Below are 27,000 nucleotides of genomic sequence, written 5' to 3' on the forward strand. Positions count from 1 at the left end.
TACACCACTCTAAAATGCCCTGCTGCCTTTTATTCACTGATATATACAGAGATACAGTGAAAAGATTGACAGAGCAGAAGACAATCCTGATTGTTTCAACACACCGATCAGCAAAAAGCAATGGGGGTGGGGAGTGGAGTTGGGGGATATTAGTAACACCAGGAGATTGGTTTTTCAAAATATGCATCCCACCCTCAGTACAAAAAGAAAGAAGCAAGAGCTCCTACGTTGAGAAAATCATAAAGGAGATAAGGGATTTCTCCATGTTCCTTCCCTATTCACCCTCACTTTTAGAGATCTTTAAATATCAATGCTATTTAAACATTTAGTAATATTACTACCATAAATTTATATAATTCTAGTATCTCAATAATCCTGTGAGGTGAGCAAGACTTAATTGTTCCTATTTGGCAAATGCAATACCAGCAACGGACTGACTTACCTAAGGTCACTGGCATAATCGGTGACAAAGCCGAAAAGCAAATTCAAGTCTCATTTGCTATGTTGATGGGCTCTCTCCAGTCGATCAGGTTATATTCTTTCCACATAAAAATATTCATTTAAAAAGCAAATGACCTAATGATGAAAATTCAGCCTTTTACTGCAAGTTGGGCCAATGACCCCAAATTATGAAAGTGTCCAAACTGGGCAGTTTAACTTCACCCTGAGCTGCAAACTGCAAAATTATGGTGTCCCATTTACTGCAAGGGCAAACATAGGTGACAAAGTTGAATTTATAGCCCACTAACAGGAAGACTAGGCATCTGTAACCTTGAAATGCTCAAGGGCAAATCTGGGTTTTATTATTAATAGACTTTGGATTCTGAACTCAATAAGTGAATCAAAGCATAAGCTGATGTCTAAACATTCTTAACAGATTTTAAAGCTGGTTCTCACATTTTAACTTTTCTATCCATTCTACCACAAATAATATCTTAAATCCAGCCCTTGATTTATACCAGAAGACTTAATCAGAGGCATCCTCTGTAGACCTATTCTACCTATGTACTACCACAAAAGTTCCCTGCCTGTAACAGCCAAATGGACAATTACCTAAGCTTGTCTCCCTACTGACCTTATCTCTTCAGAACAAATTTCAGAGGAAATGAACAAGTATTTGATAAACTGTCATGTTCCTTGTGGGCTTGCTGACACACGTTTTTTTCTGAAGAAAGGTGTGCACTTAGAAATATATGTGCATTTTTCTACCTTTACTCAGCATCTTACAGGTATATGTTAACATGGCAATATTTTAGATATGGCAAGGATATGACCTTTCTGTAAAGGTGCAAGCTATTATGTACTGGGAAATAGCAAGGATGCTCATGCCAGGAAAGAAAAAGTGCAAAAAACTTGATGAATAAAAGGCCAGCAAAAGAAAACAGTGGGTAGGCACATCAACTGGAAAATTTGACAATAGCAAAATCAGAAAAGCACTTACCTTTTTCAGTGAATCAGTCCAATAAGATAAGATGACCTTCATCGATGCTTTATTTAGTATATTAATAGCACCTATCTTTGAATATTTTTGAAAGGAATATTTTAAGACAAATTAGAAAAATAAAGATTTCAAATACTTTATTAAAATATGAGAAAACATAAATAATTCAAAAAAGGCCCTGGTAAAGGAACATGCAAACAATTCCTATATTCAGGATTATTCCACAATGAACAAATTAGAGTAAAAATTAGTTACACCTATTAAAATTTAAACCCAAGCTACAAATAATTAAAAAGTATCTAAACATATGCATTTTATTTGGAAAGTCAGCTTTCTGAATTCCTTTACAAATTAAAGTGATGCTTTTACTTCTAGAAGTGGTAACTGGAGCACAATACATCATTGTGGCCATACCCCACTTTTGCACTCACAGAGCATCCAGGTTAAATGCTCAGAAATCAGATGTTGCCAGCAGAGAGAGTAAGTAGCTTTGTCTCTTGGCAGTTCGCTAATTATTAACCAAGCTCACCACCTCTCACGTACAACCCAGAATTCCAAGTTACTGGTTTATAATGAAACTTATAATGAACCAGCTTCCTATGGACCATGGGCCACAGTATTGGGTTAACTCATTCTTCCTTTAAAGACAGATCTACCTAGGGAACCCTTGTACACTGTTGGTGGGAATGTAAATTGGTGCAGCCACTGTGGAAAACAATATGGAGGTTTCTCAAAAAACTAAAAATAGAGCTACCATATGATCCAGCAATTCCACTTCTGGGTATATATCTGAAAAAAACAAAAACACTAATTTGAAAGATACGTGCACCCCAATGTTCACAGCAGTATTATTTACTGCCAAGCTATGGAAGCAACATAAGTGTCCATCAACAGATGAATGGATAAAGAAGATGTGGTATATATATATACAATGGACTACTACTCAGGCATAAAAAAGAAGGAAATTTTGCCATTTGCAACAACATGGATGGACTTGGAGGGTATTATGCTAAGTGCAATAAGTCAGACAAAGAAAGGCAAATACTGTATGATATCATTTATATGTAGAATCTAAAAAATACAACAAACTAGTGAATATTTTAAAAAAGAAGCAAACTCACAGGTATAGAGAACAAACTATTGATTACCAGTGGGGAGAGAGAAGGGGGGAGGAGCAATATAGGGGTAGGGGATTAAGAGGTACAAACTATTCTGTATAAAATAAGCTACAAGGATATATTGTACAATACAGGGAATATAGCCAATATTTTATAATAACTATAAATGGAGTAGAACCTTTAAAAAAAAGATCTACCTACATGTTGGGACCCTGACTTACCATGTACTTACCACCTTTTATTGTTATTTTCTTGTCTTTTATTGTTATTTTCTTTTATTGTCTTTTATTGCTATTGTTTTCTTGTCCAACTAGGCAGGGGGCTACCTGAGCGTGGAGGCCAGGTGTTTTTACTTCTCTACCCCAGTGCCTATTGTGTTTGCTGAGTGAATGAATTCTATGAGGCCCGAAGCAACTTGACATATAATTGAATTGTAAGAGTCATGAAAATATAAATGAGAGAAGAAAATACCAATACCCATCACTGCCTACAATCTTGGCTCTCACTTAGGTTACAATTACTTGGAATTGTTAAAAATTAATGTAACCTGTAAGCTTCCAATGGTCTTGTAGGGCCACCTGATAGGGAGACTGCTTGTAAATCAGCTACTCATGAGCCACAGCTGATGAGCCACAGCTGCTGTTTTTACATGGAGTGACAACTACTGGGGCAGAGGTAAATGAAAAGAAGAAAAGTCCACTTCATCAGATTTGTAATATAATTTCAAATCCTATAGCATCAAATATAATAAACATTTAGAGCATATTTTAAATTACGGGAATTTTAAACTACAGATTGGTCTGTGGATTTTACCTGTCCAACGTCAGAACACTAGGCAAGAAGGTTGCTTTCAGAATTAAACAGAAATTCTTCACTCTCTATCTAGTACTTGTTTTTAGCACACAGTGCACAGTTTCATATATCCCCAGAGAGCCTATAACACTATAGCTATTGGGGAGCATAATACCTAATGTAGAACCGCACATGACAAAGACGAGGGACACGAACCAGCTTCCTGCCATATAATCAAGCAAGACATTTTAAAATCAGTAGCTATCAAATAATATTTCACTAAAAATGGTGCTTTTGAGAAAAACTGAGGATTATTTTTATTTATATTTGGCAAGAATTGACATTAATCTTTTATAAAGTATCATTATGTTTTAAGTCATTTCCCATTTGTAAATACAATAACTGAAAATAACCTGTGGAATTATTTTTCCCCAATCCTCATTTCAAAGCTCCTCATTATCCGAAAAGTCCATTTCAGCTTTAACATCATGCTATAGATGCTTCCATTACAGGACTATGATGGTTTCAGAAATACTTTTGTAGCTCACTGAACTGTATTATCAATTATATATAAGACTTAGCATATATTTAAATTACTGAAAATAAAGTACAAGGTGTGTTTTATTTTTCTTCATGGTGCTTTCAGGAAGACATCAGGATCTTCTCTTCTCCCTAAAGAAAAATAATAACAAAAATCAAGAAGAGATAAACTTACAAGCTATTAAAATTACAGGTTAACTCAAACATAAAATTTCCAACTGCATAAAGTTCACAAAGATACAATCCAATGATATAGCTCAAGCAACAAGTATTTAAAACTGTTATAGAGAATGGCATACTGAGCCAATTTGTAAATTGGAATTCTATTTACATTTCTTTTAAAAAAGCTAACTACTCATTAATTTAATTCACCGCTTGAGTCTGAGTCTAATTGTCAGTTTATGCCTGAGCCTGGGTCCCTGTCAAAAAAGGAAATAACAACTCATTTTATTTAATCATAAATATTTATTGTTTCAATCAACGCGTATCCTCTTACTCAAGACAGATGATTAACCCCCTTCAATAGATATCAACTATCACAAATCTGACAGCTGAGGACATTGGCTAGTATTCGGTGATTAGCTTGACATGTCCACTAAAATAGCTTTGCTCAGGAGATGTAACAATTTGCGCTAGTGGAAAAATAAAGTCTACTAACTTCCTTTCCTTTGCTACAATAAAATTGTATTAATTCAAGCACCACAAATTCAGAAATCGGGATCACGTGGACCAAGCTAACATTAGCCTTTCCATCCCTGAAGGGAAAACACTACCTGATAATAAGCAAAAGTAAAGGACAAGTCCGGATGTTCTCTGAATTGTCCCGTCTTTCAAATTATTTGTGTCTGAATTAGTGAAGTGAAATGGTACTCATGGAGCGACAAAACAGGCTAGGGAAAACAAGACGGGATAAGAGAGATTAAAATGTTGTGGGCTCATAGAATTTTTTATATTTTTGCAGAGTTTTATTAAAAGTTTATAGTATAGCATGTGGAAATCATAGTATGTGAATAGCCCCCTCTCACTGGGGCTGCTGGCTCCATCTTCTTATTGCATTTTTCTATATGTTTATGACTAGGGTGACTCATAGCCCTAAGCTTCCAAACCTGTCAAAAATAAACAGTAAACCATACCTGTAGCACCTTGTGTACTTCTAGCTGAGGGCTTCTTCTCAACTGGATACTGCAAAGGTATTACAATACCTTGATCTGGCTTCTGAAATGCTGAAATGAGATTTTTTATTTTCCGGAAAAATCTTTTATGTACCCCAGGTGCTGTCTGGAAAATAAAAGGCCAAGCAGATTATTCATCTACCTCATAATGATACAAAAAAGGGCCTACAAAATGTGCAAGGGATGCTTAAAGAGGTAACATTTGTGTAACTTGTTCAAATATTTGAAAACATAAGGAAGAAGGAAAAACAACATTCTAGAAGAGCTTACTTTGGTTGGCTGAATTTCCCTGCAAGAGGAGCTAATGAGCTGTCATTTCAGTTCTCCCGAGGGTGGTATTAGTTTGTACAAGCTGCTGCTCATCGCCCTGCCCTTCCTGCCTGCTACCCATCATACATCCCGAACCTCTAAGGGTATACAGGCCATTACCCACAATGAATTCACCAACAGAGAGGATGCAGTTAAACAGAGAAAAAACACAGATCCTACAGGTCATTAATAAAAAGCCTAAAGAACCAAAAAAAAAAAGCAAACAAACAAATAAAACAACAACTACAACCCATCCTCCCTGCCATCATTCCACAATATAAAATGCTACACAGGAAATTAAAAAGTGGCTGTTATGAGGCACACAATGCAAGGCTAGTTAGTCCTCACACTCTTTCACTTCACGATATGTCCTGCCTCATCCTACACATTAAATTTTTTCCTCCTTGGGAAACTTCCCTATCCTCCCCCAAACTGCTCTTTATGTCAACACTTCACTGTGACAAGGTTTTCTCTATGACACGAAAATGAAAGACTAAGGTCACCTTTATTTATTTGTTTGGTTTTGAAGGGATCATTATTTGCAGGTGAGTATTAAAATGTACTCCTCTCCTGACATGAATTCTCTTGTAAAGACACTACTTGAAATCAACAACAATTTCCTGCAAAAGCTTATGAGCCAAGCTTTAAGCGTCAGCTCAAAACTGTCATTTTACATGAAATAAAATAGTATTGCTATAAGCAATTGAACAATGACCAGTTTTTTTAGAAAGCTGTTTTTCAGCTATTCCATCTAGAAAGTTTTTGAGGTGGGAGCTATTTGTTTGTTAGCATTTAATGAGAAAACATGAAGGCTGGCATACAGACGTGTGTCAGCTAGACAAAATGCTAAAGACAGCACACTGTCCACTAGAACTCTTGGTCATTTCCTACACTGGGGTAAAGAGTTTTTCACTGAAAACACTGAAAAAGTTCTTTTTAGCTTTAAATTAGTGTCAGCTCATAGGCTCACACAGCTACTCAGTAGATACAGAATACGCTCCCACTCAGCTCTAGCCTTACAGTCAAAACACCTTCCCAGAACTCTATTGAGACCTCATCCAAAATAATATGGCCATTCTTACAGGGATCCAAACAATTCTTTGGCTCCAGGATAGAATCTCCAAATGTCAAAGGCAGGCCATAGGCACAAAATAACCTTCTTATGTCTTCCTTGGAGTACTTGTTCATTTTCAAAGCACTTTCCCATCTCCTGGCAGTTATTGGCTGATTTGGTTACTCCCATTTGACAGATAAGAAAATGGAAATACAAAGAGATAATTCAGCTTGCCCAAGGTCACACAGATAACCAGAGGCAGAACTGGCTCCAGATCCCAGGACCCAGTCTCTTTCCTTTCAGATTAGGCAGATTAGAGACCAAACAGGTTCTAGTGAAGTTAGAGTCACCAACCAGAAGAGAAACTAATCCACTCCCCCGGTGTGGAAAGATTTCAAACCACACATCTTTTTACCTGTTCTTGTGGCTTGTAAAACCATTTATCAACAGAAGCATCTTTTTTATGAGGATTTGTATGCAGTTAACACTTGATTCTCCATGCCAATGGAGAGGAATAATAGCACTGAAGGTAAAAAAGCAATTTGAATTTGGCATGCAATGTTGCATTGGCAAATAACTGACTGAATTTATAGTGCTTTGCTTAGGTCAATAAGTAAAATTATTTAACATCCACTGATCTACTGATGATCAAATATCCAGAAAAGCCCAAAAGCACTGAAGTCAGCAGGAGGATGTTAGTACATTTTTTACAATGTACCACAGACAATGAACATATTAATAAATGATAGGTGACTGTACATGGAATTCTCTGAATTAACAATTTGGCAAAATTTTAGCCTGAGTCACATGAGATAAATTAATATACTAGGCAATGATAAAACCTAAAAGTCTACCTAAAGCTAGAAAATCACATAATATTTGTCTTTCGTAGTTCAGTGGATCCAGGGTTCAATTTCACTCCACTCTTTGAAACAAACTGCAGACACACCTAGATTTCTAGCACAATCTTTGCACAGAAAATTTAGTGCTACTGTCAAGATTTTTCCCGCAATGTGGCAAACTAAAGCATTGTTCCAAAGAGCAATATAAATTATCTGTTATTTACCCCATTCTGAAAATACATTTACCAAAAGAATTGTACCACTGACATCTCCCATCCTGTCACTGAACTCAGCTATTGTTCAAATTTGCACATTTCCCATACAGTTATCCATGGAAACATGCTTTGGATCATAGCTGGTCTTCAATATGCTCTAGAGAAATTTCTTCCAGTCAGATGATATGAGCTCTAAGAATACACACTAGTTTAATATTCACCATAGAAAAACATAACTAGAAGGCAAATTTAGTAGATAGAAAAAAATGCAATATGCATTTCAAAAATAAATCTAAAGAGTTTTTTTTTTTAAACTGTTTTCCCTTTGGAGAAAACATGCCAATCTTCTGCTCTCTTGGTGCAGATAATTACAGTATTATTAGATAAACGGGTCAGACCAGACAACAGAATGAGAGAGCATTTGTGTTCAATAAGCCCTTTCCTCCCTAACATGATCACAAACATGTAACAATCTGCATATGATGTTATACTTGAAATGGAAGAAAACAAGTTTAAAGAAAACGTTACCTAAGCCCTACTAATTTAAGATCCTTTCCATAAAGAATATTCTTCAGCAGCTGAAGGCTACTTCTCTAGGAAGAAGGGCTATTTCTGGTCAAATTATATACAACTATATATGTATATATCATACACTACTATTCCTCATAATAAATGAAATTTAATAACCTATTCAATCATCTCTGCAGTGATGCAGAGAACTTTTAAAAATAAACGGGTATAAACAGTTTTGATTAGAAATAGTACTGCTTTTCCTCTAATTAGAATGGTAGCATCAATTATCCTGATATAAAGCAACAATGTGTTTGAAAACTTGCCCTAATTCATCTCAGTAGTTCAAAACATTTGTAGTCTGCAATTTGTGCTTTCTAGTTCACCAGTGCATCTGTAAAGGTTAGAGCTATTTTACTTTTTTTTTTAAGTCTAGACTTCAGAGTTTCTTAAATGCATAGACTGAGTTATTAATACAGGTTGATATTAGCATTTACGTTTTCAAACAACTCATAATGAAGTCCTTTCATTATAAAGACGGACTGTTTTTATAAAAAGTCAGAAATCAGAGAAAGCATTTGAAGTCAGAAGTTTCCATTGTAGAGACCTCTACTTTGCTAGCATGGTAATATATTGATACTACCCTGGTATGTGGAAAGAGATTCACTCTACAGGCATTTCTTGCAATGGTACTGTGACTTTCAAATGTTTTCAAAGCCGTAAGAACCCATTTTGCTAATGAAATTTTTCTCAGAGCCCCAGTTGATAAGCAAACTAAAAGGGACTGCTCAGATTAAAGACAAATTGGGGACCCAAAGCATACCCACACATCCTCCTATCCTTCTGTAACTCCCTGGGCAACTCCAAGGCACTCAAATGAAAGAACTTCAGGATTTTGCGGAGCATAGCTTAAGAGTCACTGGAATGTTCCCTCTCTCTCTTTTCTACCTATCCTTGTCCTTCCCATATGGCTAAGCTGGGAGTCCTGCCTCCACAGGAGAGCAGCCTTGATTACCCTAATACTTGGAAAATTCTCTATTCTTTAAATGCTTGTGCTAGATAGCACTTGACTATAAACAATCATATTGTTCAGCAATTTGGGTGAGTTCTCATTTTCGAGGGCTTGCTTGCTAGTCCTGTGACTAAGAGCTTTCTTTATATGCATTATCTCATTTAATCTTCAAAATGAGCCCTATGAGTAAGGGACTATTTTTAGGCTTATTTTACAGATGAAGAAACTGGTTCAAAGAAAAATTAGGTAACCTACCCAAGGTCATAGACCTCTCAGAAAGGGGTTGGGGGTAGATAAGACCTGGAACACACATCTACCTGACAGCAAACACCAGGCTCTCACATTGCTGTTTAATTCATGTTGTATCTCTCAAGGGTCTTACAGGCTGTTAGAAAACAGGAGTCATGTTGTTTAATCCCCCATAGAGCCAACACTTGCATTAGTATCATTTGGTAAATAATTGTCGATTTGATTTTTTAATATATTTTTGATACGCTATCTAAAATTTCACATAGGCACCAAAAGTTTGACACAATCCTTTAACTTTGTTATCTTTCCCCCAAAGTGAGACCACTCCATACAGTGGTGGCTGAACAGAACTGGGACCAAAATTCTCTAAAGGCTTCTTAATGATCCATGAGCAATTTTGGATTGGAGCTTTAGTGATTTGCTGATGAATATTTTGGGAATGTAGGATTTGACAGCTCTTTTATAAAAGCAGTCTAAATTTCAAATACCTCCCTGATACCCCCAGAAGCAAAAATAAATAAAAGAGCTATACCTCAGCACTCCAAGAACCTGTTTCTGTCTGAGACACTCGGTATGTATAAATGTAACCTTGATACCTGTGAAAGAATAAACTTCCATTACTGAAAAATTCCAAAAGAACAACGGATGCTCTAAATTTGAGCTTTAACTATTACATATAAATGATACATATACTGGGACACACGTATATTGCACCACTGCATTCATAGAAAGAAAAGCCTGTGGAATCTAACTTGCTTGCATATCACAGTTTCTAGTATGCCTTCTTTATCTTTTCATTTTTTTTTCAAACGAGGGTGCTCACACTTCTAAGGATTTGTCAAGGTGAGAGACTGTTGGGACAGAAAGAAACTAGAGACCTATTGTAATTGGTAAAAATTATGAATTATTAAACAGATTCAACAAAGCATAGTAATATTATTTTTTGAGTACATACAGAGCCTTAAGGTGAAAACATTTCACTGGGGATAAGATACTATCAGGCCCACTTAAGTTAATAATAATATTAATTATAAATATAAATGTGGTATATTCCTATGATATTACTATTACTATATAACTTTATAATACATAATATAGTACTAATAGTAATTCGAATTAAAAAGGAGTCCTGCTAAAGTACTTGAAATTAGCTTGTCCTTTTAGATGGGGTAAACGTTTTCCCCCATTATTCACTGTGTACGCATATTGTACATCTGTATAGTTGATTTCTACTACATGCCAAGAGTTTTACATGTTGTATTAGTTTGCTCAGGCTGCCATAGCAAAATACCAGTCTGTGTGGCTTAAACAAAAGAAATTTATTTTCTCACAGCCCTGGAGGCTGGAAATCTAAGATCAAGGTGACAGTAACATAGGTTTTATTCTGAGGCCTCTACCCTTGGCTTGTAGGCAGCCACCTTTTAGCTGTGTTCACATGACCTTTTCTGTGTGTGTGTGTGTGTGTGTGTGTGTGTGTGTGTGTGTGTGTGTGAAGAGAGAGATTTCTCTTCTTATAAGTCCACCAGTCCTATTGGATTGGGGCCCCATCCTTACAACCTTGTTTAACCTTAATTACATCCTAAAGGCCTATCTCCAAATACAGCCACATCGGGGGTTGAGCTTCAACATATGAATATGGGGGGAGAGGGAACATGATTCAGTCCATAGCATTCCAACACTGGTACCTCCAAATTCACATACAAAATACATTCATTCCATCCCAACAGCCTTAAAAGTCTTAAACACATTCCAGCATCAACTCTGAGGTCTAAATAAAGTCCAGAGTCTCTTCTAAATATCATCTAATGAGATACAGGTGAGACTTGGGGATATGACTGCTGCTGAGGCAAAATTCTTCTCCAGCTGTGAACCTGTGAAACCAGACAAGTCATGTGCTTCCAAAATACAGGAAGACAAGCATAGGACAGATATTCCCATTCCAAAAGGGAGATATCTGAAGGGGAAAAGGGGTGACAGGTCCCAAAAATGTCCGAAATCTCATAAGGCAAATTCCATTAGATCTTAATGCTTGAGAATAATCCTTTTTGGATTGACGCTCTGCCCTCCAGGCCCACTGGGTGGCACTGCCACCCCCACGGCTCTGCAGGGGCAGCCCCACCCACTTGGCTCTGTTGGGCAGCTGATCCCACCTTTGAAATCTAGGTGGAAGCAGCCTTGCCCACCTGGGCTTAGGCACTCTCGGCCTGTGGTGGGAGTGGTAACCCTGATGATCTCTGAAACAACTTCAGGATCATTCTTCCATTTTCTTGAAAGATAAAGCATGTTTGCAGCCAAACTGCACTATTGTCCTGCCCTAGTCCCTCTGGTCCAAACTGACAGTGTCTCTGATGCTTTGGTCCAAACTCTATTCCTGGCTTCTGTTGAGATGACTAGTTAACATCATGGGCAATCTCCTTAAGGAGTGATTATCCAGCCATTCCCTTGGTATTCTCTCCAGACCAAGCTTCCTCATTTTTTGCCATATGAGTAGGCTGAGAATTTTCCAAATCTTTGTATTCTGGTTTCTTTTTGCTTAACAATTCCTTCTTCAATTCATGTCTCTCCTTTTGCATTTTATTATAAGTAGTCAGGAGGAACCAAGCTATTCCTTCAACACCTTGCTTAGAAATCTCTCCAGCTAAATATCCACTTTGCAAGTTCTACCTTCCATAAAATACTAGAACACAGTTCAGCCAAGTTCTTTGCCATTTATAATTAAGGATGGCTTTTTCTTTAGTTTCCAACAACACGTTCCTAATTTCCATCTGAGACCTCATCAGAATGACCTTTAACATCCATCATTCTACCAATACTGTGTTCACAGTATTGGTAGGCTTTTTCTAGCATGCATCTCCAAACACGTCTAGCCTCTACCCATGACCCAGTTCCAAAGCCACTTTCACATTTTTAGGTGTTTGTTACAGCAGCACTGTACTTCTCAGTACCAAAATCTGTACTAGTCTGCTCAGGCTGCCATAACAAAATACCATAGGCTGGGTGGCTTAAACAAAAGAAATTTATTTTCTCACAGTTCTGGAGCTGGAAGTCCAAGATCAAGGTGCTAGCAACATAGGTTTCATTCCAAGGCCTCTTCTCTTGACTTGTAAACAGCCACCTTCTTGCTGTGTGCTCACATGACCTTTTCTTTGTGTGCATTCATTGAGAGAGGGTGCTCTCTCTCTTCTCATAAGGCCAGAACGCTATTGGATTAGGGACCCACCCTTATGATCTCATTTAACCTAAATTACCTCTTAAAGGCCCTATTTCCAAGTACATCCCCATCGGGAGTTAGGGCTTCAATACATGAATTTGACAAGGACACAATTCAGCCCACAGCACATGCATTATCTCTTTTGGGCCCCACAGTAATCTTATGAACTTTATATTGTGAAATTGATTTTATAGATGAGGAAACTGAGACTTTGAGAAGTTAAGTAACCAAAGCCACACTACAAATCAAGCATCAAAGATGGGATTTAAATCAGGCATCTTTGACTCTAGAGCCCTGGCTTTTGATCCCCACACTGTAATGGATATAGATTATTTATTATATTTTAGTATCTATGGTACTGCTACTTAACTTGCCTAACAAACCTTTGCTTCCTAGAAAAGTATGGTAAACTTTATGCTGAATTACTTCAAATTATGAATCTGAATCTTCACAGAGTTTTATTTCAGACATTTTCTGATTGCTATTCTTTGGCACAAGTTTGGGTCAAAATATATCTTTGATTAGAATACATGCTGGGACTTCCCTGGCAGTCCAGTGGTTAAGACTCCACACTTCCAATACAGGGGGCGCAGGTTCCATCCCTGGTTGGGGAACTAAGATCCCATATGCAGCATGGTGCAGCCAAAAAATTTTTTAAAAAAAGAAAAAAAAATACATGCTAAAGTCTGGTAAAATTAAATGTGTTTAAACCTAAAAGAACCTAAAGTATCTCAAACAGGGTCAAGCTTGAGTAACTGACCTCACTTACCATTAATCCCCTATAGAACTAAAAGTCTTTATGTGGATTAAATTACTATATTTTTAATCACTATCCATCAGTACTATTACCTAAAGGATGAAAAAATTAGGTCTAAAACACTCTAATCACGTTCATTCGATTTGTGAAACCCAAAAAAGGGTCAATTTAATTTGCTGGTACAATTACAGGAAATGTTTCATTTTTGTTATAAAGGTTTGCCAGAATACTTAGATCATATATGAAATAGCTTGATATATGCATATAGTATACTTTTTAGCATATATAATATGCTAAATAAATATAAAATATTACATTGTAAAGTCTTTTGTTTTTTTAAGCAATTGAAATGTACCTCACTGATTTCAGTAAGTACGCTACAGGGAACAAAGCAAGAGCTTTGATTTCCATTTTTCACCATGGGGACTCCAAACATAAGGGTTTAAGTGGTTTTCTTAAAGTCGCACAGCAGAGAATTCCCTGGCAGTCCAGTGGTTAGGACTCGGTGCTTTCATTGCCAGGGCCCGGGTTCAATCCCTGGTCGGGGAACAAAGACCCACAAGGTGCCGGAAAAAGAAAAGAAAAAAAAAAGTCACACAGCAAAATGGAGGTAGGAGCAGGGAAATAGCATAGGCCTTTAGTTCCATTTTCCCTATGGGAAGAGATGAATGGCAATAATTCAGTATCATTAAAGGTGTTGTAGAAATGCATTATTTAAAATTTCAGCAACGATGCAAACAAAATCATAGGCAACCAGTTTTCCACGTTCTCAAACAGTGGGTTTCTAAAAGATACAATGAATCTATCTCCCTACTATCATTCAGCCTCATTTAGTCAAAATAAATGAGTCTGTTTTGAAAATGATTTCCTAACGAATCTGATCTTATCGCACTTTCAGTTAAGCAGCAGGAACCTGAGTACCACTTCAAAAGTCCTTACCTCCTTCAGTCTTGAACAACCTGGTGCTAGTGGCACATAAAGCTCGTTGTGATTAACCCATCCAATTTTAACAATCTCCTACTCCACAACTCCTCAAATTTCTGAATGAGCAAAATTGTTTCACCCCTCAAACAAGCCAGCAGTTCATCTCTTCCACTTCCAAGTTGCTGAAGTCACTGACCAAAGATCCCCTGTAGCCAACTGTCATTGATATACTCTCATATATCACTGATGGAAGAGATTTAAAACAGTGCGATTCAAATTATGTTCCCAGGGTAATAACAGTGCATCACCTGGGACCTTGCTAGAAATGTAGAATCTCAGGCCCCACTCCAGAATTGCTGAGTCAGAATCTGCGTTTTAACAACATTTCCAGATGATTTGTAGGAACATTAAAGTTACAGAAGGATTGATTAAAATGCATGGAAAATGCTCACACCTCATTGGGAATATTGATGGCAATTTCTCCAAAGTCAAGCTGGCTTCTTTCACCACCCCCATAGTCACTCAATTTTTTTTTTTAGTCTATGCTTTAAGAATGAAATTTTATTTAAATAAAAGCTGAAGCTTTTTCAATGCTTTTGGTCTTCACAGAACAGTGTTTCTGAACTTTTTAGTCCCTCTTCCCCAACAAGATTTCATAGTTTTGTTTTCTGTAGCTTGTATTATGAAACAATAATTCTATAATACAAAAGTAAATGAAAATATTGATTATGTTTTTTCCAAACTACACATACTCTCTCCCTGTCCACTGAAAAATCACTCTTTTAGGAAATAAACTGACAAATTATAACAAGAGCCATAAAACTGTGCGTATTTTTACCTAATGACCTTCTTTATCTTCATATACTCTAAGGAATCAAATGGAAAAAGCAATTTGACAAAGATTTTCATAGTAGTTCTATTTTAATAATGAAAAATGGAATTAACCTAAGGAATGTTACTCAAAATAAGGAAATGGCAGCAGAAAGAATGGTTCAAAACTATACCAAAGTTCAAAGGTATTAGAGAGCTACATTTTTCAAAAAATTTTAAACACCTGGACCATGTTGATATAAAATGATGGTATGTGAAAGAAGTGGACACAAGGAGAGCCGCCACTCTGATTACTGTTCAAAACTATCCCCATATGTATATAAACTAGAAGTAAATTTAAACTAATATAAATGCATCCTTGCATATTAATTTTCCATTTTTTTTTCTTTTGGCCACGCCACCGCATGCAGGATCTTAGTTCCCCAACCAGGGATTGAACCCGTGCCCCCTGCAGTGGAAGCACTGAGTCTTAACCACTGGACCACCAGGGAAGTCTTGTAATTTCCCTTATAAAGTTATACAAATGACTAACAACATTTTTTTAAAGAAACAGAAGTAAAATCACAACTTGGAGCTTTACAAATCTAGCCTAAGCAAATCACAAATCAGAAAAATATCATTCGTCTTTAAAAACTGTTACATCCCTTTTAGGATTATTTTTCCTCTGACTCCCCATTAATATAGACAAATCAAGAATGTAGTGTAATTTTAACTTCCTTCCTCCATCAAACCTTTTTGTCACACTTGATGATAAGCCTGGAATTTTAAATTTATCATGAAAAAATCTAGAAAATAAATAATTGGTAGAAAACAATAGAGATTTCTGTTGTTGTTGTTGCCATTAATTAATTTTCTTAAAAAATTAATTTCTTAAAAAATACATTTTGCATTTTAATGACTACAAAGCATGTGTTGATTCAGTCCCTGCTAATATTAAAATTTGCCTTTATTTTTTCAAAAGCTGTCCCCAACTCTTAAAAAAGTGTTCTGGTTAGAAAGAGACAAGAAGAAAGCAACCTGACTTATTTTTTCTTTTCTCAAAGGGTCAGCGCTGGGGACAGGTCTTGCTTTACAATTGACAAAACCACATCAATTCCTTCTTTATACCACTTCAAGGACTACACAAAAGAAAAGGTTTAGGTACATCTGACTTCTTCATGACACCACAAATAAAGCAAGCTAGTGCCCAGGCTGTCTATGTCTATACAAACGAATGTTACATGCAAAATTCAAGGCACAATTATGATGTGACTGTTTTTGTAACAAATATTTCAGAGCTTTTATACCCAGAGGAATGGTATCCTATAGAAAGCCACTTTGATCCAAGAAGTTTTTGAATTTCCTATGGCCCAATCTTCATTCTTTCAGTGAATTTGAATTTTTCAGAACCATCAAAAGTCATTCAGCTTCAAGTTTGATGGTAAAACTATGTAATACCAGTTTCGATGAGTCATGACAATAAATATAATCTCTTCTTCCCTTGAAGTGCCACAGAACGTTTTATTTAAGTACTCATACAATGGTCTAACTTTGTCTCACAATTATTTATGGAGCTTTTATTTATATTAACAAACACCTACTACATATTAACTTTATAAATGTTAACTCATGCAATAATTCTCATAACAACCCTATGAGGTAAAGTACTGTAGTATTATTATTGCCGTCACCCTTTCCACAGATAAGGAACCTGAAACAGAAAGTTTAAGTAACTTGCTCAAGGTAAAATAGCTGGTTAAGGGCCAGAATTGAGATGCACACCCAGAGGGTCTGGCTGTAAGATATGGGCTCTTAACCATCTTTCTATGCTGCCTCTCTCTTATATCAGAGGGAATGAGTTAACAAATTGATCTTAAGGTGAATCCAAAAGCATAGTTCTCAAAAAGGGAGGGAGTCTGCTTGGCCTTACGACTGGAGAGAAAGGGCAAAGGAAGGGTTTAAAGCATAGAGACAAGATGGGGAGAGCCCAAAAGAGGTCAACCTAGGCTTCCCTTTTGCTTTAAACTAAATGACATCTTCAGACTAATCTTGCAACTTAATTTTACATTGTCAACCAGAGTCAGCACGTGATTTATTGGCCTGTGAATTGTCCATTTGGTGGTTTGTGTATTTGCACATTTAATCCTAGGCTGGCCTTCAGGCTTGCTCTGCCATTAATGGATTGTACTTAGATAATCCAAAGTAATTCTAGTGGCCTCAATTATCATGAAGATAAATGCGGTGCCAACACACATATCCAACTGTATTCAAAAATTAACTAAGTTTTATAATTTCTCATTCTTCTGTTCCCTGCAATTACAACTGATACGCTGGAGTTTTATTTTGTCACTGTTCCTTCACCCATTTCTCCAGTTCAATTGTTTGATAGGCACTTTATTCCCAGTCATCCTTTAAATCTTAAAGGACAAAAAGATAATTATCCTTTTATCTAAAGACGTATATGTCAAATGACTTCATTATGTGTCCTTGAGGCTAAAGAATATAATAGCATTTCTTTTTCCAAATCTTCCATCAGATAAAAGTAGCAAACTGAGATATGTACAGAGGATGTACAGAAATAAACTATTTCTTCAAAGTAATTATTTTAAATATTTTAAATTTGTTTTTCTCTTATCACCATCAAACTATCCCAGTGGGCATTTAGGACTTTCCCAATGGCTGTCTACATTAGGGGTGAAAAGGGGAGAAATGTGAGAGCTCACATGTACCTTAGTGAAAAGAAACTTGATATACCTTGAAAACCAAAAAGAGTAAAATTAAATTAAATTAAATTTAAACTATTTGCATTAATAAGAACATTTAGTATACTGGATGGATACAAAAAACCTCCATAAAGTCAGTAGCTTTCCTGTTGCAAAAGAAAATATAGTGGGAAAAGATTCCATTCATGATAGAAACAAAAAAATAGACACATACATTCATACTCACAATAACTAGAAATAAACAACAAAAACTATGCAAGACCTATGGGAAGAAAACTACAAACCTCTATTGATGGATGTAAATGAAAAAATTAATAAATGGAGAGACATATCAGGTTTTTGGATAGGAAGCCTAAATTCTTTAAAGATGACAATTCCTCCTTAACTTATTAATGAGTTTAAGGTAACCCCAATGGGATTTTTTTCATTTAACAAAATCATTCTAGATTTCATCTTGAAGAACCAACAGGTAAGAACAGCAAATAATTTTTTAAATGTATTAAAACATTATCATACTATATATAGCGCTAGTGGTATAAGAATAAATAGATCAATTGAGCCAAATAGATAACTGCAAAACAGTAACTGTTATATGTAAGAATTTAATGTATAGTAAAGTAGGCTAATAAATCAATCAGGAATGAAAGTTCTATTTATAAATTATTATCTATTTCGAAACAAAATCAAATTGGATCCTTTCTCCACATAAAAATATAATTCTAAATGGAATTAAAGAGTTAAGTATAAACTAGCCAAACCATAAATTTAAAACAAAAATTGAAGTGAAGTTTTATGACATCTCTGCAGGTCAAAGAACTTTCTAAGTTGGGAAGCAAAGGGGGAAGTCAAACACAAAGAAAATGAGTGACGGACTTGACTACTAAAAATGTTAATTTTTTGTATGTCAAAGAAAAGTAATGGCAAACACCAAACTGAGAAAAGATACTTTCAATAGATCAAGGATTAGTATATAAACACTCATTAAAAAAAAAAAAAAAAAAAAAAAAAGGGCTTCCCTGGTGGTGCAGTGGTTGGGAGTCCGCCTACCGATGCTGGGGACGCGGGTTCGTGCCCCGGTCTGGGAGGATCCCACGTGCCACGGAGCGGCTGGGCCCGTGAGCCATGGCCGCTGAGCCTGCGCGTTCGGAGCCTGTGCTCCACAACGGGAGAGGCCACAACAGTGAGAGGCCCACGTACCGCAAAAAAAAAAAAACAAACCTCATAATGTGTTAAGAAAAATAGTAAGATCCAAATGGTTAAACAGGCAAAGTACACAAAGAGCCAATTCATGAACAAGGAAATACAAGTTTACCAACCATATAGACACTCAATCACTAAAGAAATATGAAATAAAGAGTGAGACACCAAATTTCAAGAAGAATTTTTTTTTTAACAAGAATACCCATTTCTAGGGATGGTGCGGTGAGACAGACACTTTCATGCAGTACTGGTGAGCATATATATAAACTGGAATAACCATTTAGGAAAAAATATTTGGTGATCATGTATACATCAAGAATCTTAAGCTGTTCATGGTTTCTGATCTAAAAATTGCACATCTTGAAATTCATTATAAGGAAGTCATCATAAATACAAGGAAACCTTTATGGATTGAAATATGAATCATGATGGAATTTATAATAGCAAAAAACTGGAATGATTCAAATGTCTAAAAATAGATGACTGGTTAAGGAAAATATAGTTGGACTGGTTGGACTATCATGAAATCATTAAAAATAATGTTTTAAAATCATTTGTAAGAACATTATATATAACTGTTTTTTTCACATTAAGTGGAAAATGCAGCAGAATACAATAGTGTAAGAGCACATATGTTTATAAAGCAATTTGTTTTATTAAAATACAGAAGAAAAAACACTTAATTTTCAACAATAATTGTCTTTAGGTTATAAAACTATAGATGATTTTCCCTCATTTCCATTATCTACATTTTAAAAACTTTCTACAATATGAATAAGTGTTTAGGAACTATTTTTAATAGACTTATACCAAAATCTAGATTTACTTATTGAAAATAATTGGAAGAAAAACTTCTCGCTTTAAATGAAGGTGAGCAATCCTATAAATGGAAAATTTCTTTAATACTTTACGAGATTCAATTTCCCAAAATGAACAGAGGAAAAGGCCTTATCTAAAGGCCAGGATTGGGGGTTCAGAACTGGGGAAAGGAGCAAACCTAGTTAGAAAGTATAGTTTAAAGTAGAGTTAGAAAGGCATATGCAATGTGTTATTTCTACAATAAAAATACAGAAACTGAAGCTCAACCAAACCTTCTTGGATAATGAGAAGAAACAAAAGACAGATTGAGAAACTATTCTGAGTGAACCCTACAGTCAAATATATGTTTGTTAGCTATACCTTGCTGTTCATATATATATGACACCATTTACATTGTTATTTCTGCTGTATATCATAACCATAGATGTTTTGGTTTAAAATGAGTATGTGGTTTGTTTCAAAATAAAATTTGATTTTGTTACTACAGCGTAGTAGTAAAAAGGAGGAAATGAAATGTTTACGTTTATCAAAAGGGATCCTTGGCTCAAAAAAGGCTGAGAAACTGTCATAAAAGGCAATGCATCCTTGTGTCTTTCCTCTGGAGCAGTCTGGCCATCACCCTCCAGGACTCAGAGGCCTCAGTGTGCCCATCGTAAGATATGCTAGGGGGACTCCCAATTTGCCGACAATTTTCTGCTACTTCATAAGGAGGTGTGCACGGAGAACTAAGAGTCATAAAAACTGCATTTATGCAAGATTTACTTTGGGTGAAAACTTAACTTGAGAAATTCCCACCTGCCTAAATTAATACCTTATGTAGTTCTGGCCTACTTGGGAAAAAGGCTAAGATTATCCTTCTCTCTTGCATCTTTTACCAACTGTAATCTTATGCAGAAGGTAGAACATACATTACTATTCCTGTTTTACAAATATGGAAACCAAGACCCAGAGAAGTTGAGTGATTTCCCCAGAGTCCACACCCTGGCCTCCTGATATCAGCCCAAAAGCTTTCTGCAGTAAAGAACAGTATTTGTCTTGACAGTTCATTCATTAATTCAAAACCATTTATTGAGCACCTATTGCGTGCCTCACAATGCCTGTTACGTGCCAGGCTGTGTTCCTGGTGTGGGAGACAATGTCCCTGTTCTCACGGAGATTACATTTTAGTAGGAAAGCCCAGCAAGACATAAGTAGACAAGCAAATGTCAGATAGTTTAAAGTTCCCTGAAGAAAAATAAAGTGATGGAGTGTAACTGGGACAGGGAGAGGGCACTTATTTTAGATAGGATGGTCAAGGAAGTCCTCTCTGAGGGAAGAGGCAGAAGGAATAGTTAAGTGCAAAGATCCTAAGCAGGGAGCAGCTTGGCAAGCTCGAGAAACAACAAAGAGGCCAGTGTGTCTGAAGTCTTAAGAGCATCCTGCCACACACTGTCCCCTGCTCTTCCACCCCTTCCTAGGCTTCTTTTGTACCTTATTTTTTACCTCTAGGTTAAGGGGCCCATTACCTCCTTTATCAGCTTCCCTAAAGAAGCCCCTTTCACCAGTCTACTCACTCCTTCACCTTCTTTTGATAAGAAAAGAGCCTAGGAATACTAGTTGGCTTTCACTGACTGTCTCCAGTTTCCACTTGAGAAAAACAATAATATAAAGGAAACGTAAGATCTGAGCCCAAGAGATTCAATAGCTTGCACGTATTGTCCTGGAAGCTTTTATAACAAATGTATCTAGCGTGGCCTGATAGTTGCCACAAACATGTCTTGACCGTTTAAAAAAACACAATAAACAATGAAAATCCTCTAACACCAGGCTCAATACAATCTCTCTTCAATGACCCAGAAGGAACTTCAAAACCTTGCAGTGTATCGTCAGACACCGAAATTACTACCAAGCATTTCCCCTCATTTTGTTTCTGTCTAGAAGCTACTGTGCAGGGCTGGTGTTTTCGTGGATGTTTTTGTCCTGCTAACAAAGAGTGATCGAGCTAGGTACTTCCGTAGAAATGCCCTGTGAGTACTTAAAGATATAGACTGAAAAAAACAAAGAATATAATAATAATACTGAGTACCGAAAGAAACAGACTGAAAATAATATAATAATAATAACAACAACAACAACAGCTTACTTTTACTGAACATTTAGTATGTGTCAGGTCCAGTGTTAAATTTTCTACCTGCATATGGCATTTAATCCTCACACGCCTATGAGGTAGGTAGTAATATTATTTACATTTTATGGACAAGAAAACTGAGGGGCTGAGAGGTTAACTTGCCAAAGTCAGCATCAGACCAGCACAAGATTAGGTCTCAGATCTGCCTGACTCTGGAGCCCTGAAGCAAAGATGAAGGTGCATCTGATTCAAAACGGGGCGTTAGACTAAGATGCTTAGGTAAAGAGCAAAACTGAATCATACAAGGGTGTTTTCCCTCCATTCCCTTTATGACTACTGTCAGTCCAAGCTTTTATCAAGAAAGGCCCTATTTCTGAAACCCCCCTCTGCCTGCCAACTCCTCTAAAGAAAACTCAGTAAGTAGATCCAGAGAGGTGGTTTTATTCAGAAACATCCCTCTCTCTGCATCCTGACCTAACTGGTATTGATGTCTTAAAGTAATAGATTCAGTTTCTTAGTCTTCTTCCTCTCCTTGAATTTGACGTTCCTTTGGGAAGGCATCTCCAAAGCCATTTCAAGAGAGCTGGAGAGAGAGGCTTCTCCTTCCCTGAGGAGGTGGCCCCAAAGCTGGCCGCTCCACCATCATCGCAGGCCTCTACCTTGCTGGCCTCTATTAGAGGTCAAAACTGAAATCGGGAGCCTGAGTCCTTTTGGCAGCAAAGGTAAATTCTACACTGCGTTTCCCCACCCCAAAGGGCATCCGCCGGGCCTGGGCCGCACGGTGGGCAGTGGAGGCTCCCACCATGTACTCACAGAACACACAGGCAGTACACTCCCGGGACGCTCTCGCTGTCCCTCAGCAAATAGCTGCCGTCCAGACCCGTGGCAAGCAGGAGCTTCTCCCCCGTCTCCCGGCTGATTTTGCCATGATACACAGCCACCGCCTCCATGGCCTGGGGAACTCTTGGGAGGACCTAGGCGTGGAACGGCAGCGGACAGATGCCACCGCTGCTGCTGCTGCTGCCACCGCAACCCAACACGAGTCAGCCACCCGCCTCCCAGTTCAGCCAGATGTGCAAAAAAGAGAGAGGAGCGCCCGAACAACAGGATGTTGTCTACCTGCCTGAAAACCTCCCTCTCACGGTTCAATTAAAACCAGCTCAGCAGTTTAGCAGCTTGGTTATTGCCGTAGGGTTCCATCCCCCTCCCAGGCCCATCCACGCAACACAGGGTTCGGATGGACGGGTGGACAGAGAGGGGAGGACCATTGGACTTTGCAAGATTTGGCCTGTACTCCCAACGCACGCAGACAGGAATGCTTGGTAATGCTCCTGTCCTTGCGGTTTTCCCAGGGGGCCACCATGACTTAGCTTAACTAACTGACTTAATTAGCTTAACTAATCAGTCCCCAAAGGGGTTGATGATAGAGGCAAGTTGTACATGACCTTCATGTGGGGCAGAAACACACTGACAGAGAATGAAAGGCCCCAAAGTTCTGAGACCAAAACACAGAAGCTCTCAGTACTGTCAGTGAACAGACACCCCTGAGCACAGCCAAGAGGCTCCTACAGAATCAGAAGTAGTAAGTGAACAGCGGACTTGGGACAAGTGCCTCCTCTCGCCCTGCCCTAGTCATCTCCAGCAATCTTGATCCTGAACAAATCAAAGTTTCCCAACCTTCTTGTCCAAGATCCCAAGGTGCTGGTTGAGGTACAAAAGTCAGTCTGCATCCAAAAATGTTCCAGATTTATCTATTTGATGGGCCTTAGATGAGAGAATAAACCATTTAATTGGTGCTTTGTCTTTATGTGGACTTGTACGTGCCCTTTGATGTATAGGGCCCACCTTTTAGCATTTGGGGCATTGAACTTGTTTTAAATCACACTGTGAGTGTTGAGAATTGTGTTGTAACTTTTATCATCTGTTGTTAATAGAGAATATGGTTTTAGTTCAGTTGATGCTAAACTATCATAAATTTTTTAGAACCTTTCAACCTTTATTTCCTTCTCTCTTCTATTTCAAGATGTGCAGTTAATATTTCCCCCAAACTTCCTCCTTTTTCACTAGAACAAGACTTTGTTTAATGTTTGAAGCTGAACGGTCTTCTACATTTTTCCTTTTGAGTATGTAAAATAATTTTTTAAATTGGAATTTAAGTAGCCGAAGTTATGTTGTCTGTTGTATCTCTTCAACAACATCAGCACCTAGCTCCTTGAGAACCTGGTACAGCTGGGAGCCCAATAGGGAGAACAATTTTTTTTTTTTTTTTTTTTTTTGCGGTACGCGGGCCTCTCACTGTTGTGGCCTCTGCCGTTGCGGAGCACAGGCTCCGGATGCGCAGGCTCAGCGGCCATGGCTCACGGGCCCAGCCGCTCCGCGGCATGTGGGATCTTCCCGGACCGGGGCACGAATCCACGTCCCCTGCATCGGCAGGCGGACTCTCAACCACTGCACCACCAGGGAAGCCCGGGAGAACAATTTTTAAATCTTCACTAGTCCTACAGATGGATCAGATGTGCAGAGTTGCCTTACGCCAAAAGCCAGATATTTGCTGTCCATCTGCTAGGGTTGAAAACAATCCTCTACGATTTCAGTGGCAGCTCATAGTTACTCTCCTTGATTGATGCATACTCGGCCTTAGTATCTATCAACCTTGGTAGATAAACTGTAAACATAAGCCTCCTACATTCATTTCCAACACCAAGAATAAAAAAATAAAACAGCATTCAAGATGATGTTGGGGCATGGCTCTGGGGAACTGAGCCAAGATTGTCTCATTATCTGCCTACCTCACTTGCTTATGGCCAACTCCACCTCTCACCCTTTTTCATGCTTTGGGTCAAGGAAGAAATTGATCTGATAAATGAATGCATACACCAATGTTAAGTACTTGAGAAGTTAGTCCACCCTGAACTCTTTATGTTTTGAGTGGGCAAATGATTAGCCCAGAGATTAGTGGGCAAATGATTAGCCCAGAGTGGTGGAATTTCAAACCCGAAAGGAGATGATAGGGAAGGGGATCCCCACATTCACTCCCTACGGACAACAGCCCACCTATGAGGTGAACTGTGAGAACATTCAGTGTCACATAGGCAAAAACAAAACCTAAGCTTTTTTGTCTCTGAACAACCCTGAACAAATCATCCACAAATTTAGGAACAGGGCAACCTCAAGCTGACAGCAAAAGCGTACCATGCATTCTTCTTTTCGTTCTCTGTTTTGTCCTGTGTTGCTAAAATAGCACGCCTGTCAAAGCAGCCAGGTACGATGGGGTTCAGCACAACTAAAACTGTATAAAAAAGGAACAGATAAATTATAAGGTAATAGTACAACTCTCACATCCCGTCCCTCGTTGTCATCTCACAAGCAGCCTGACAGCTGAGCCAGCCCACTACTGCAGTGTTGATGAAAAATACTATCTTCACCCTAGTGCTACACCAGTACTAAACCTGACTTTAGCAAATTCAAAACCTCACGCTGAGCTTGAAGTATAGAGAAAGAAGAATTGTAATGGCTTTCTTCTCTCTCACCATACCCACAAGAGAGGAAAGGGCAAAAAATACAAGAGGGGAGCAATAGAGATAGCAGAGGCACCAATAGAGAAAGACTTAGGAAGAATGGGCCCCGTGATACAAATATAGCTCCCTTAGAAGCAGAATTATCTGATTGTTTATTGTCTGTCTCCCCCACTAGAACATAGGGTCCATGATGGCTAGATTTTGTGTACCTTGGTCACCATTGTATCCTCAGTGTCTGGAACATATCAGATACTAAATGTATTTGCTGAGTGAGTGAATGAATGAGTTCAATTAGTGCTCTCAAGAAAATAAGAGGAAAAAATACACACATGCACACACACAAATTTGGTTCTATGTGCCTCTGGCCCACTTTTGAAATAGCAAGATGAATTGGAAGCACTGGTCCAACAATTATGAGAGTCTGATTATACTCCATATTTTGCCACTAAATCACTTCCTCTCTCTGAGCCTCATTTTCTCCATCTGTCAAATGGAGTTGAACCAGATGACCCCTAAGGCTACTTCCAACTTTAACATTCTGTGCTTTAAACGAAAGCCAAGCATACTTTAGAGAGAACCAGAGGGGGGAATGGACTGAACTCATTTGTGTACAAGAAGCAAGAGCTGTTTCCTCAGGTCTTACCCAATAGAGGAAAGATTTTTGTTCTTGTTGTTTTTAAATAACCTAAGAAATAAAAACCACGAGGTAGAGGAAGAGAGCTTCACAGCTTAAAGCAAACTACAACCTTTTAGAATATAAATGCCATTTAAATCAAATATAAAAGCATTGACAAACTGTCAGCCAAGGTCAAAAGTATCTTCTTATCTAAACTTGTCACCTCCTGAGGTCTCTGAGAGGTGACAGCATTTTGTTTGTGGATGCCCTGTCTGAGGTGCTAATTGCCTTCATTTCAAATGCCCTAGGCTACTCTCAAACCCAGATAGATTAAAAGGATGATGGCAAGGGTGGTTAGTTTTATAGAGTGGATCTGACATTTCAAAATCTTTTTCTCTAACCTTTCAAAACTAACTTTGTTCTTCAACTAGCTCATCTATAGGTGTGAATTCTCCTGTGACAGTGTTATGATATTGTCACCTGTGGTGAGTTTACACATTCTCTCTTACTAAAATTGACTTCCTTTACAAAAATGAGAAAAGAAAAAAATTACATCTTTTAAAAAAAAGAGCACCTCCTTTTGATATGTTGGTTTACCATAAGTAAGTGAAGATTCAGAAACAGTGTTGTGTTTATTTAAGCCTTCTAAAAATATGTTTATTCTTTCAACCAACATTTATGAGCATCTACTGTATGATGGACACTGTGGTAGGTACTTAGGTTAGAGAGAAGAAAAGCATATACCTGATCTCAAGTAGCTCATAGTGTAGTGAAGACAGACAAGCAAATAAACAATTACAATTAACTCAATAAGAGCTGCGATAGAGGGAAGGATGGGGCTCTAGAGGCACAGTAATGGGACATTTAACTCAACTTACATTCTAAACCTGCACAACCTGCTCGAGACAGCAATGTCTTTATCTTTCTGTCTGTTATGTACAGTTTCTTTCACTTGTCCTAAGTTTACCTCCTTCATGACTCAGAAGGTACTCCCTAATTCTAGCTGAAACTCTGCCTGCTTCTGAGGTTTTATTCTTGGAATAATAGCTAATATATGTTAA

The 27,000-nt window shown here is 37.7% G+C and overlaps 1 protein-coding gene across 2 annotated transcripts; it reads right to left on the bottom strand.

Moving 5' to 3' along the window:
* Window positions 1-3,643: 3,643 nt before the first annotated feature.
* SH2D1A (SH2 domain containing 1A) lies at window positions 3,644-22,755 on the bottom strand. Of its 2 annotated transcripts, none has more exons than XM_060136807.1 (4): window positions 22,619-22,755; window positions 9,787-9,850; window positions 5,034-5,169; window positions 3,644-4,023 (listed from the first exon to the last, which is right to left on the bottom strand). In XM_060136807.1, the coding sequence occupies exons 1-4, from the start codon at window positions 22,753-22,755 to the stop codon at window positions 3,983-3,985; spliced, it is 378 nt and encodes a 125-aa protein (XP_059992790.1). In that variant the 3' UTR covers window positions 3,644-3,982. The 2 variants fall into 2 exon arrangements, with proteins under 2 accessions (XP_059992790.1, XP_059992789.1); XM_060136806.1 differs by having other exon boundaries at window positions 5,025-5,169.
* Window positions 22,756-27,000: the final 4,245 nt, after the last annotated feature.

This window comes from Lagenorhynchus albirostris, chromosome X (assembly GCF_949774975.1).
Source record: "Lagenorhynchus albirostris chromosome X, mLagAlb1.1, whole genome shotgun sequence".
Taxonomy (NCBI): Eukaryota; Metazoa; Chordata; class Mammalia; order Artiodactyla; family Delphinidae; genus Lagenorhynchus; species Lagenorhynchus albirostris.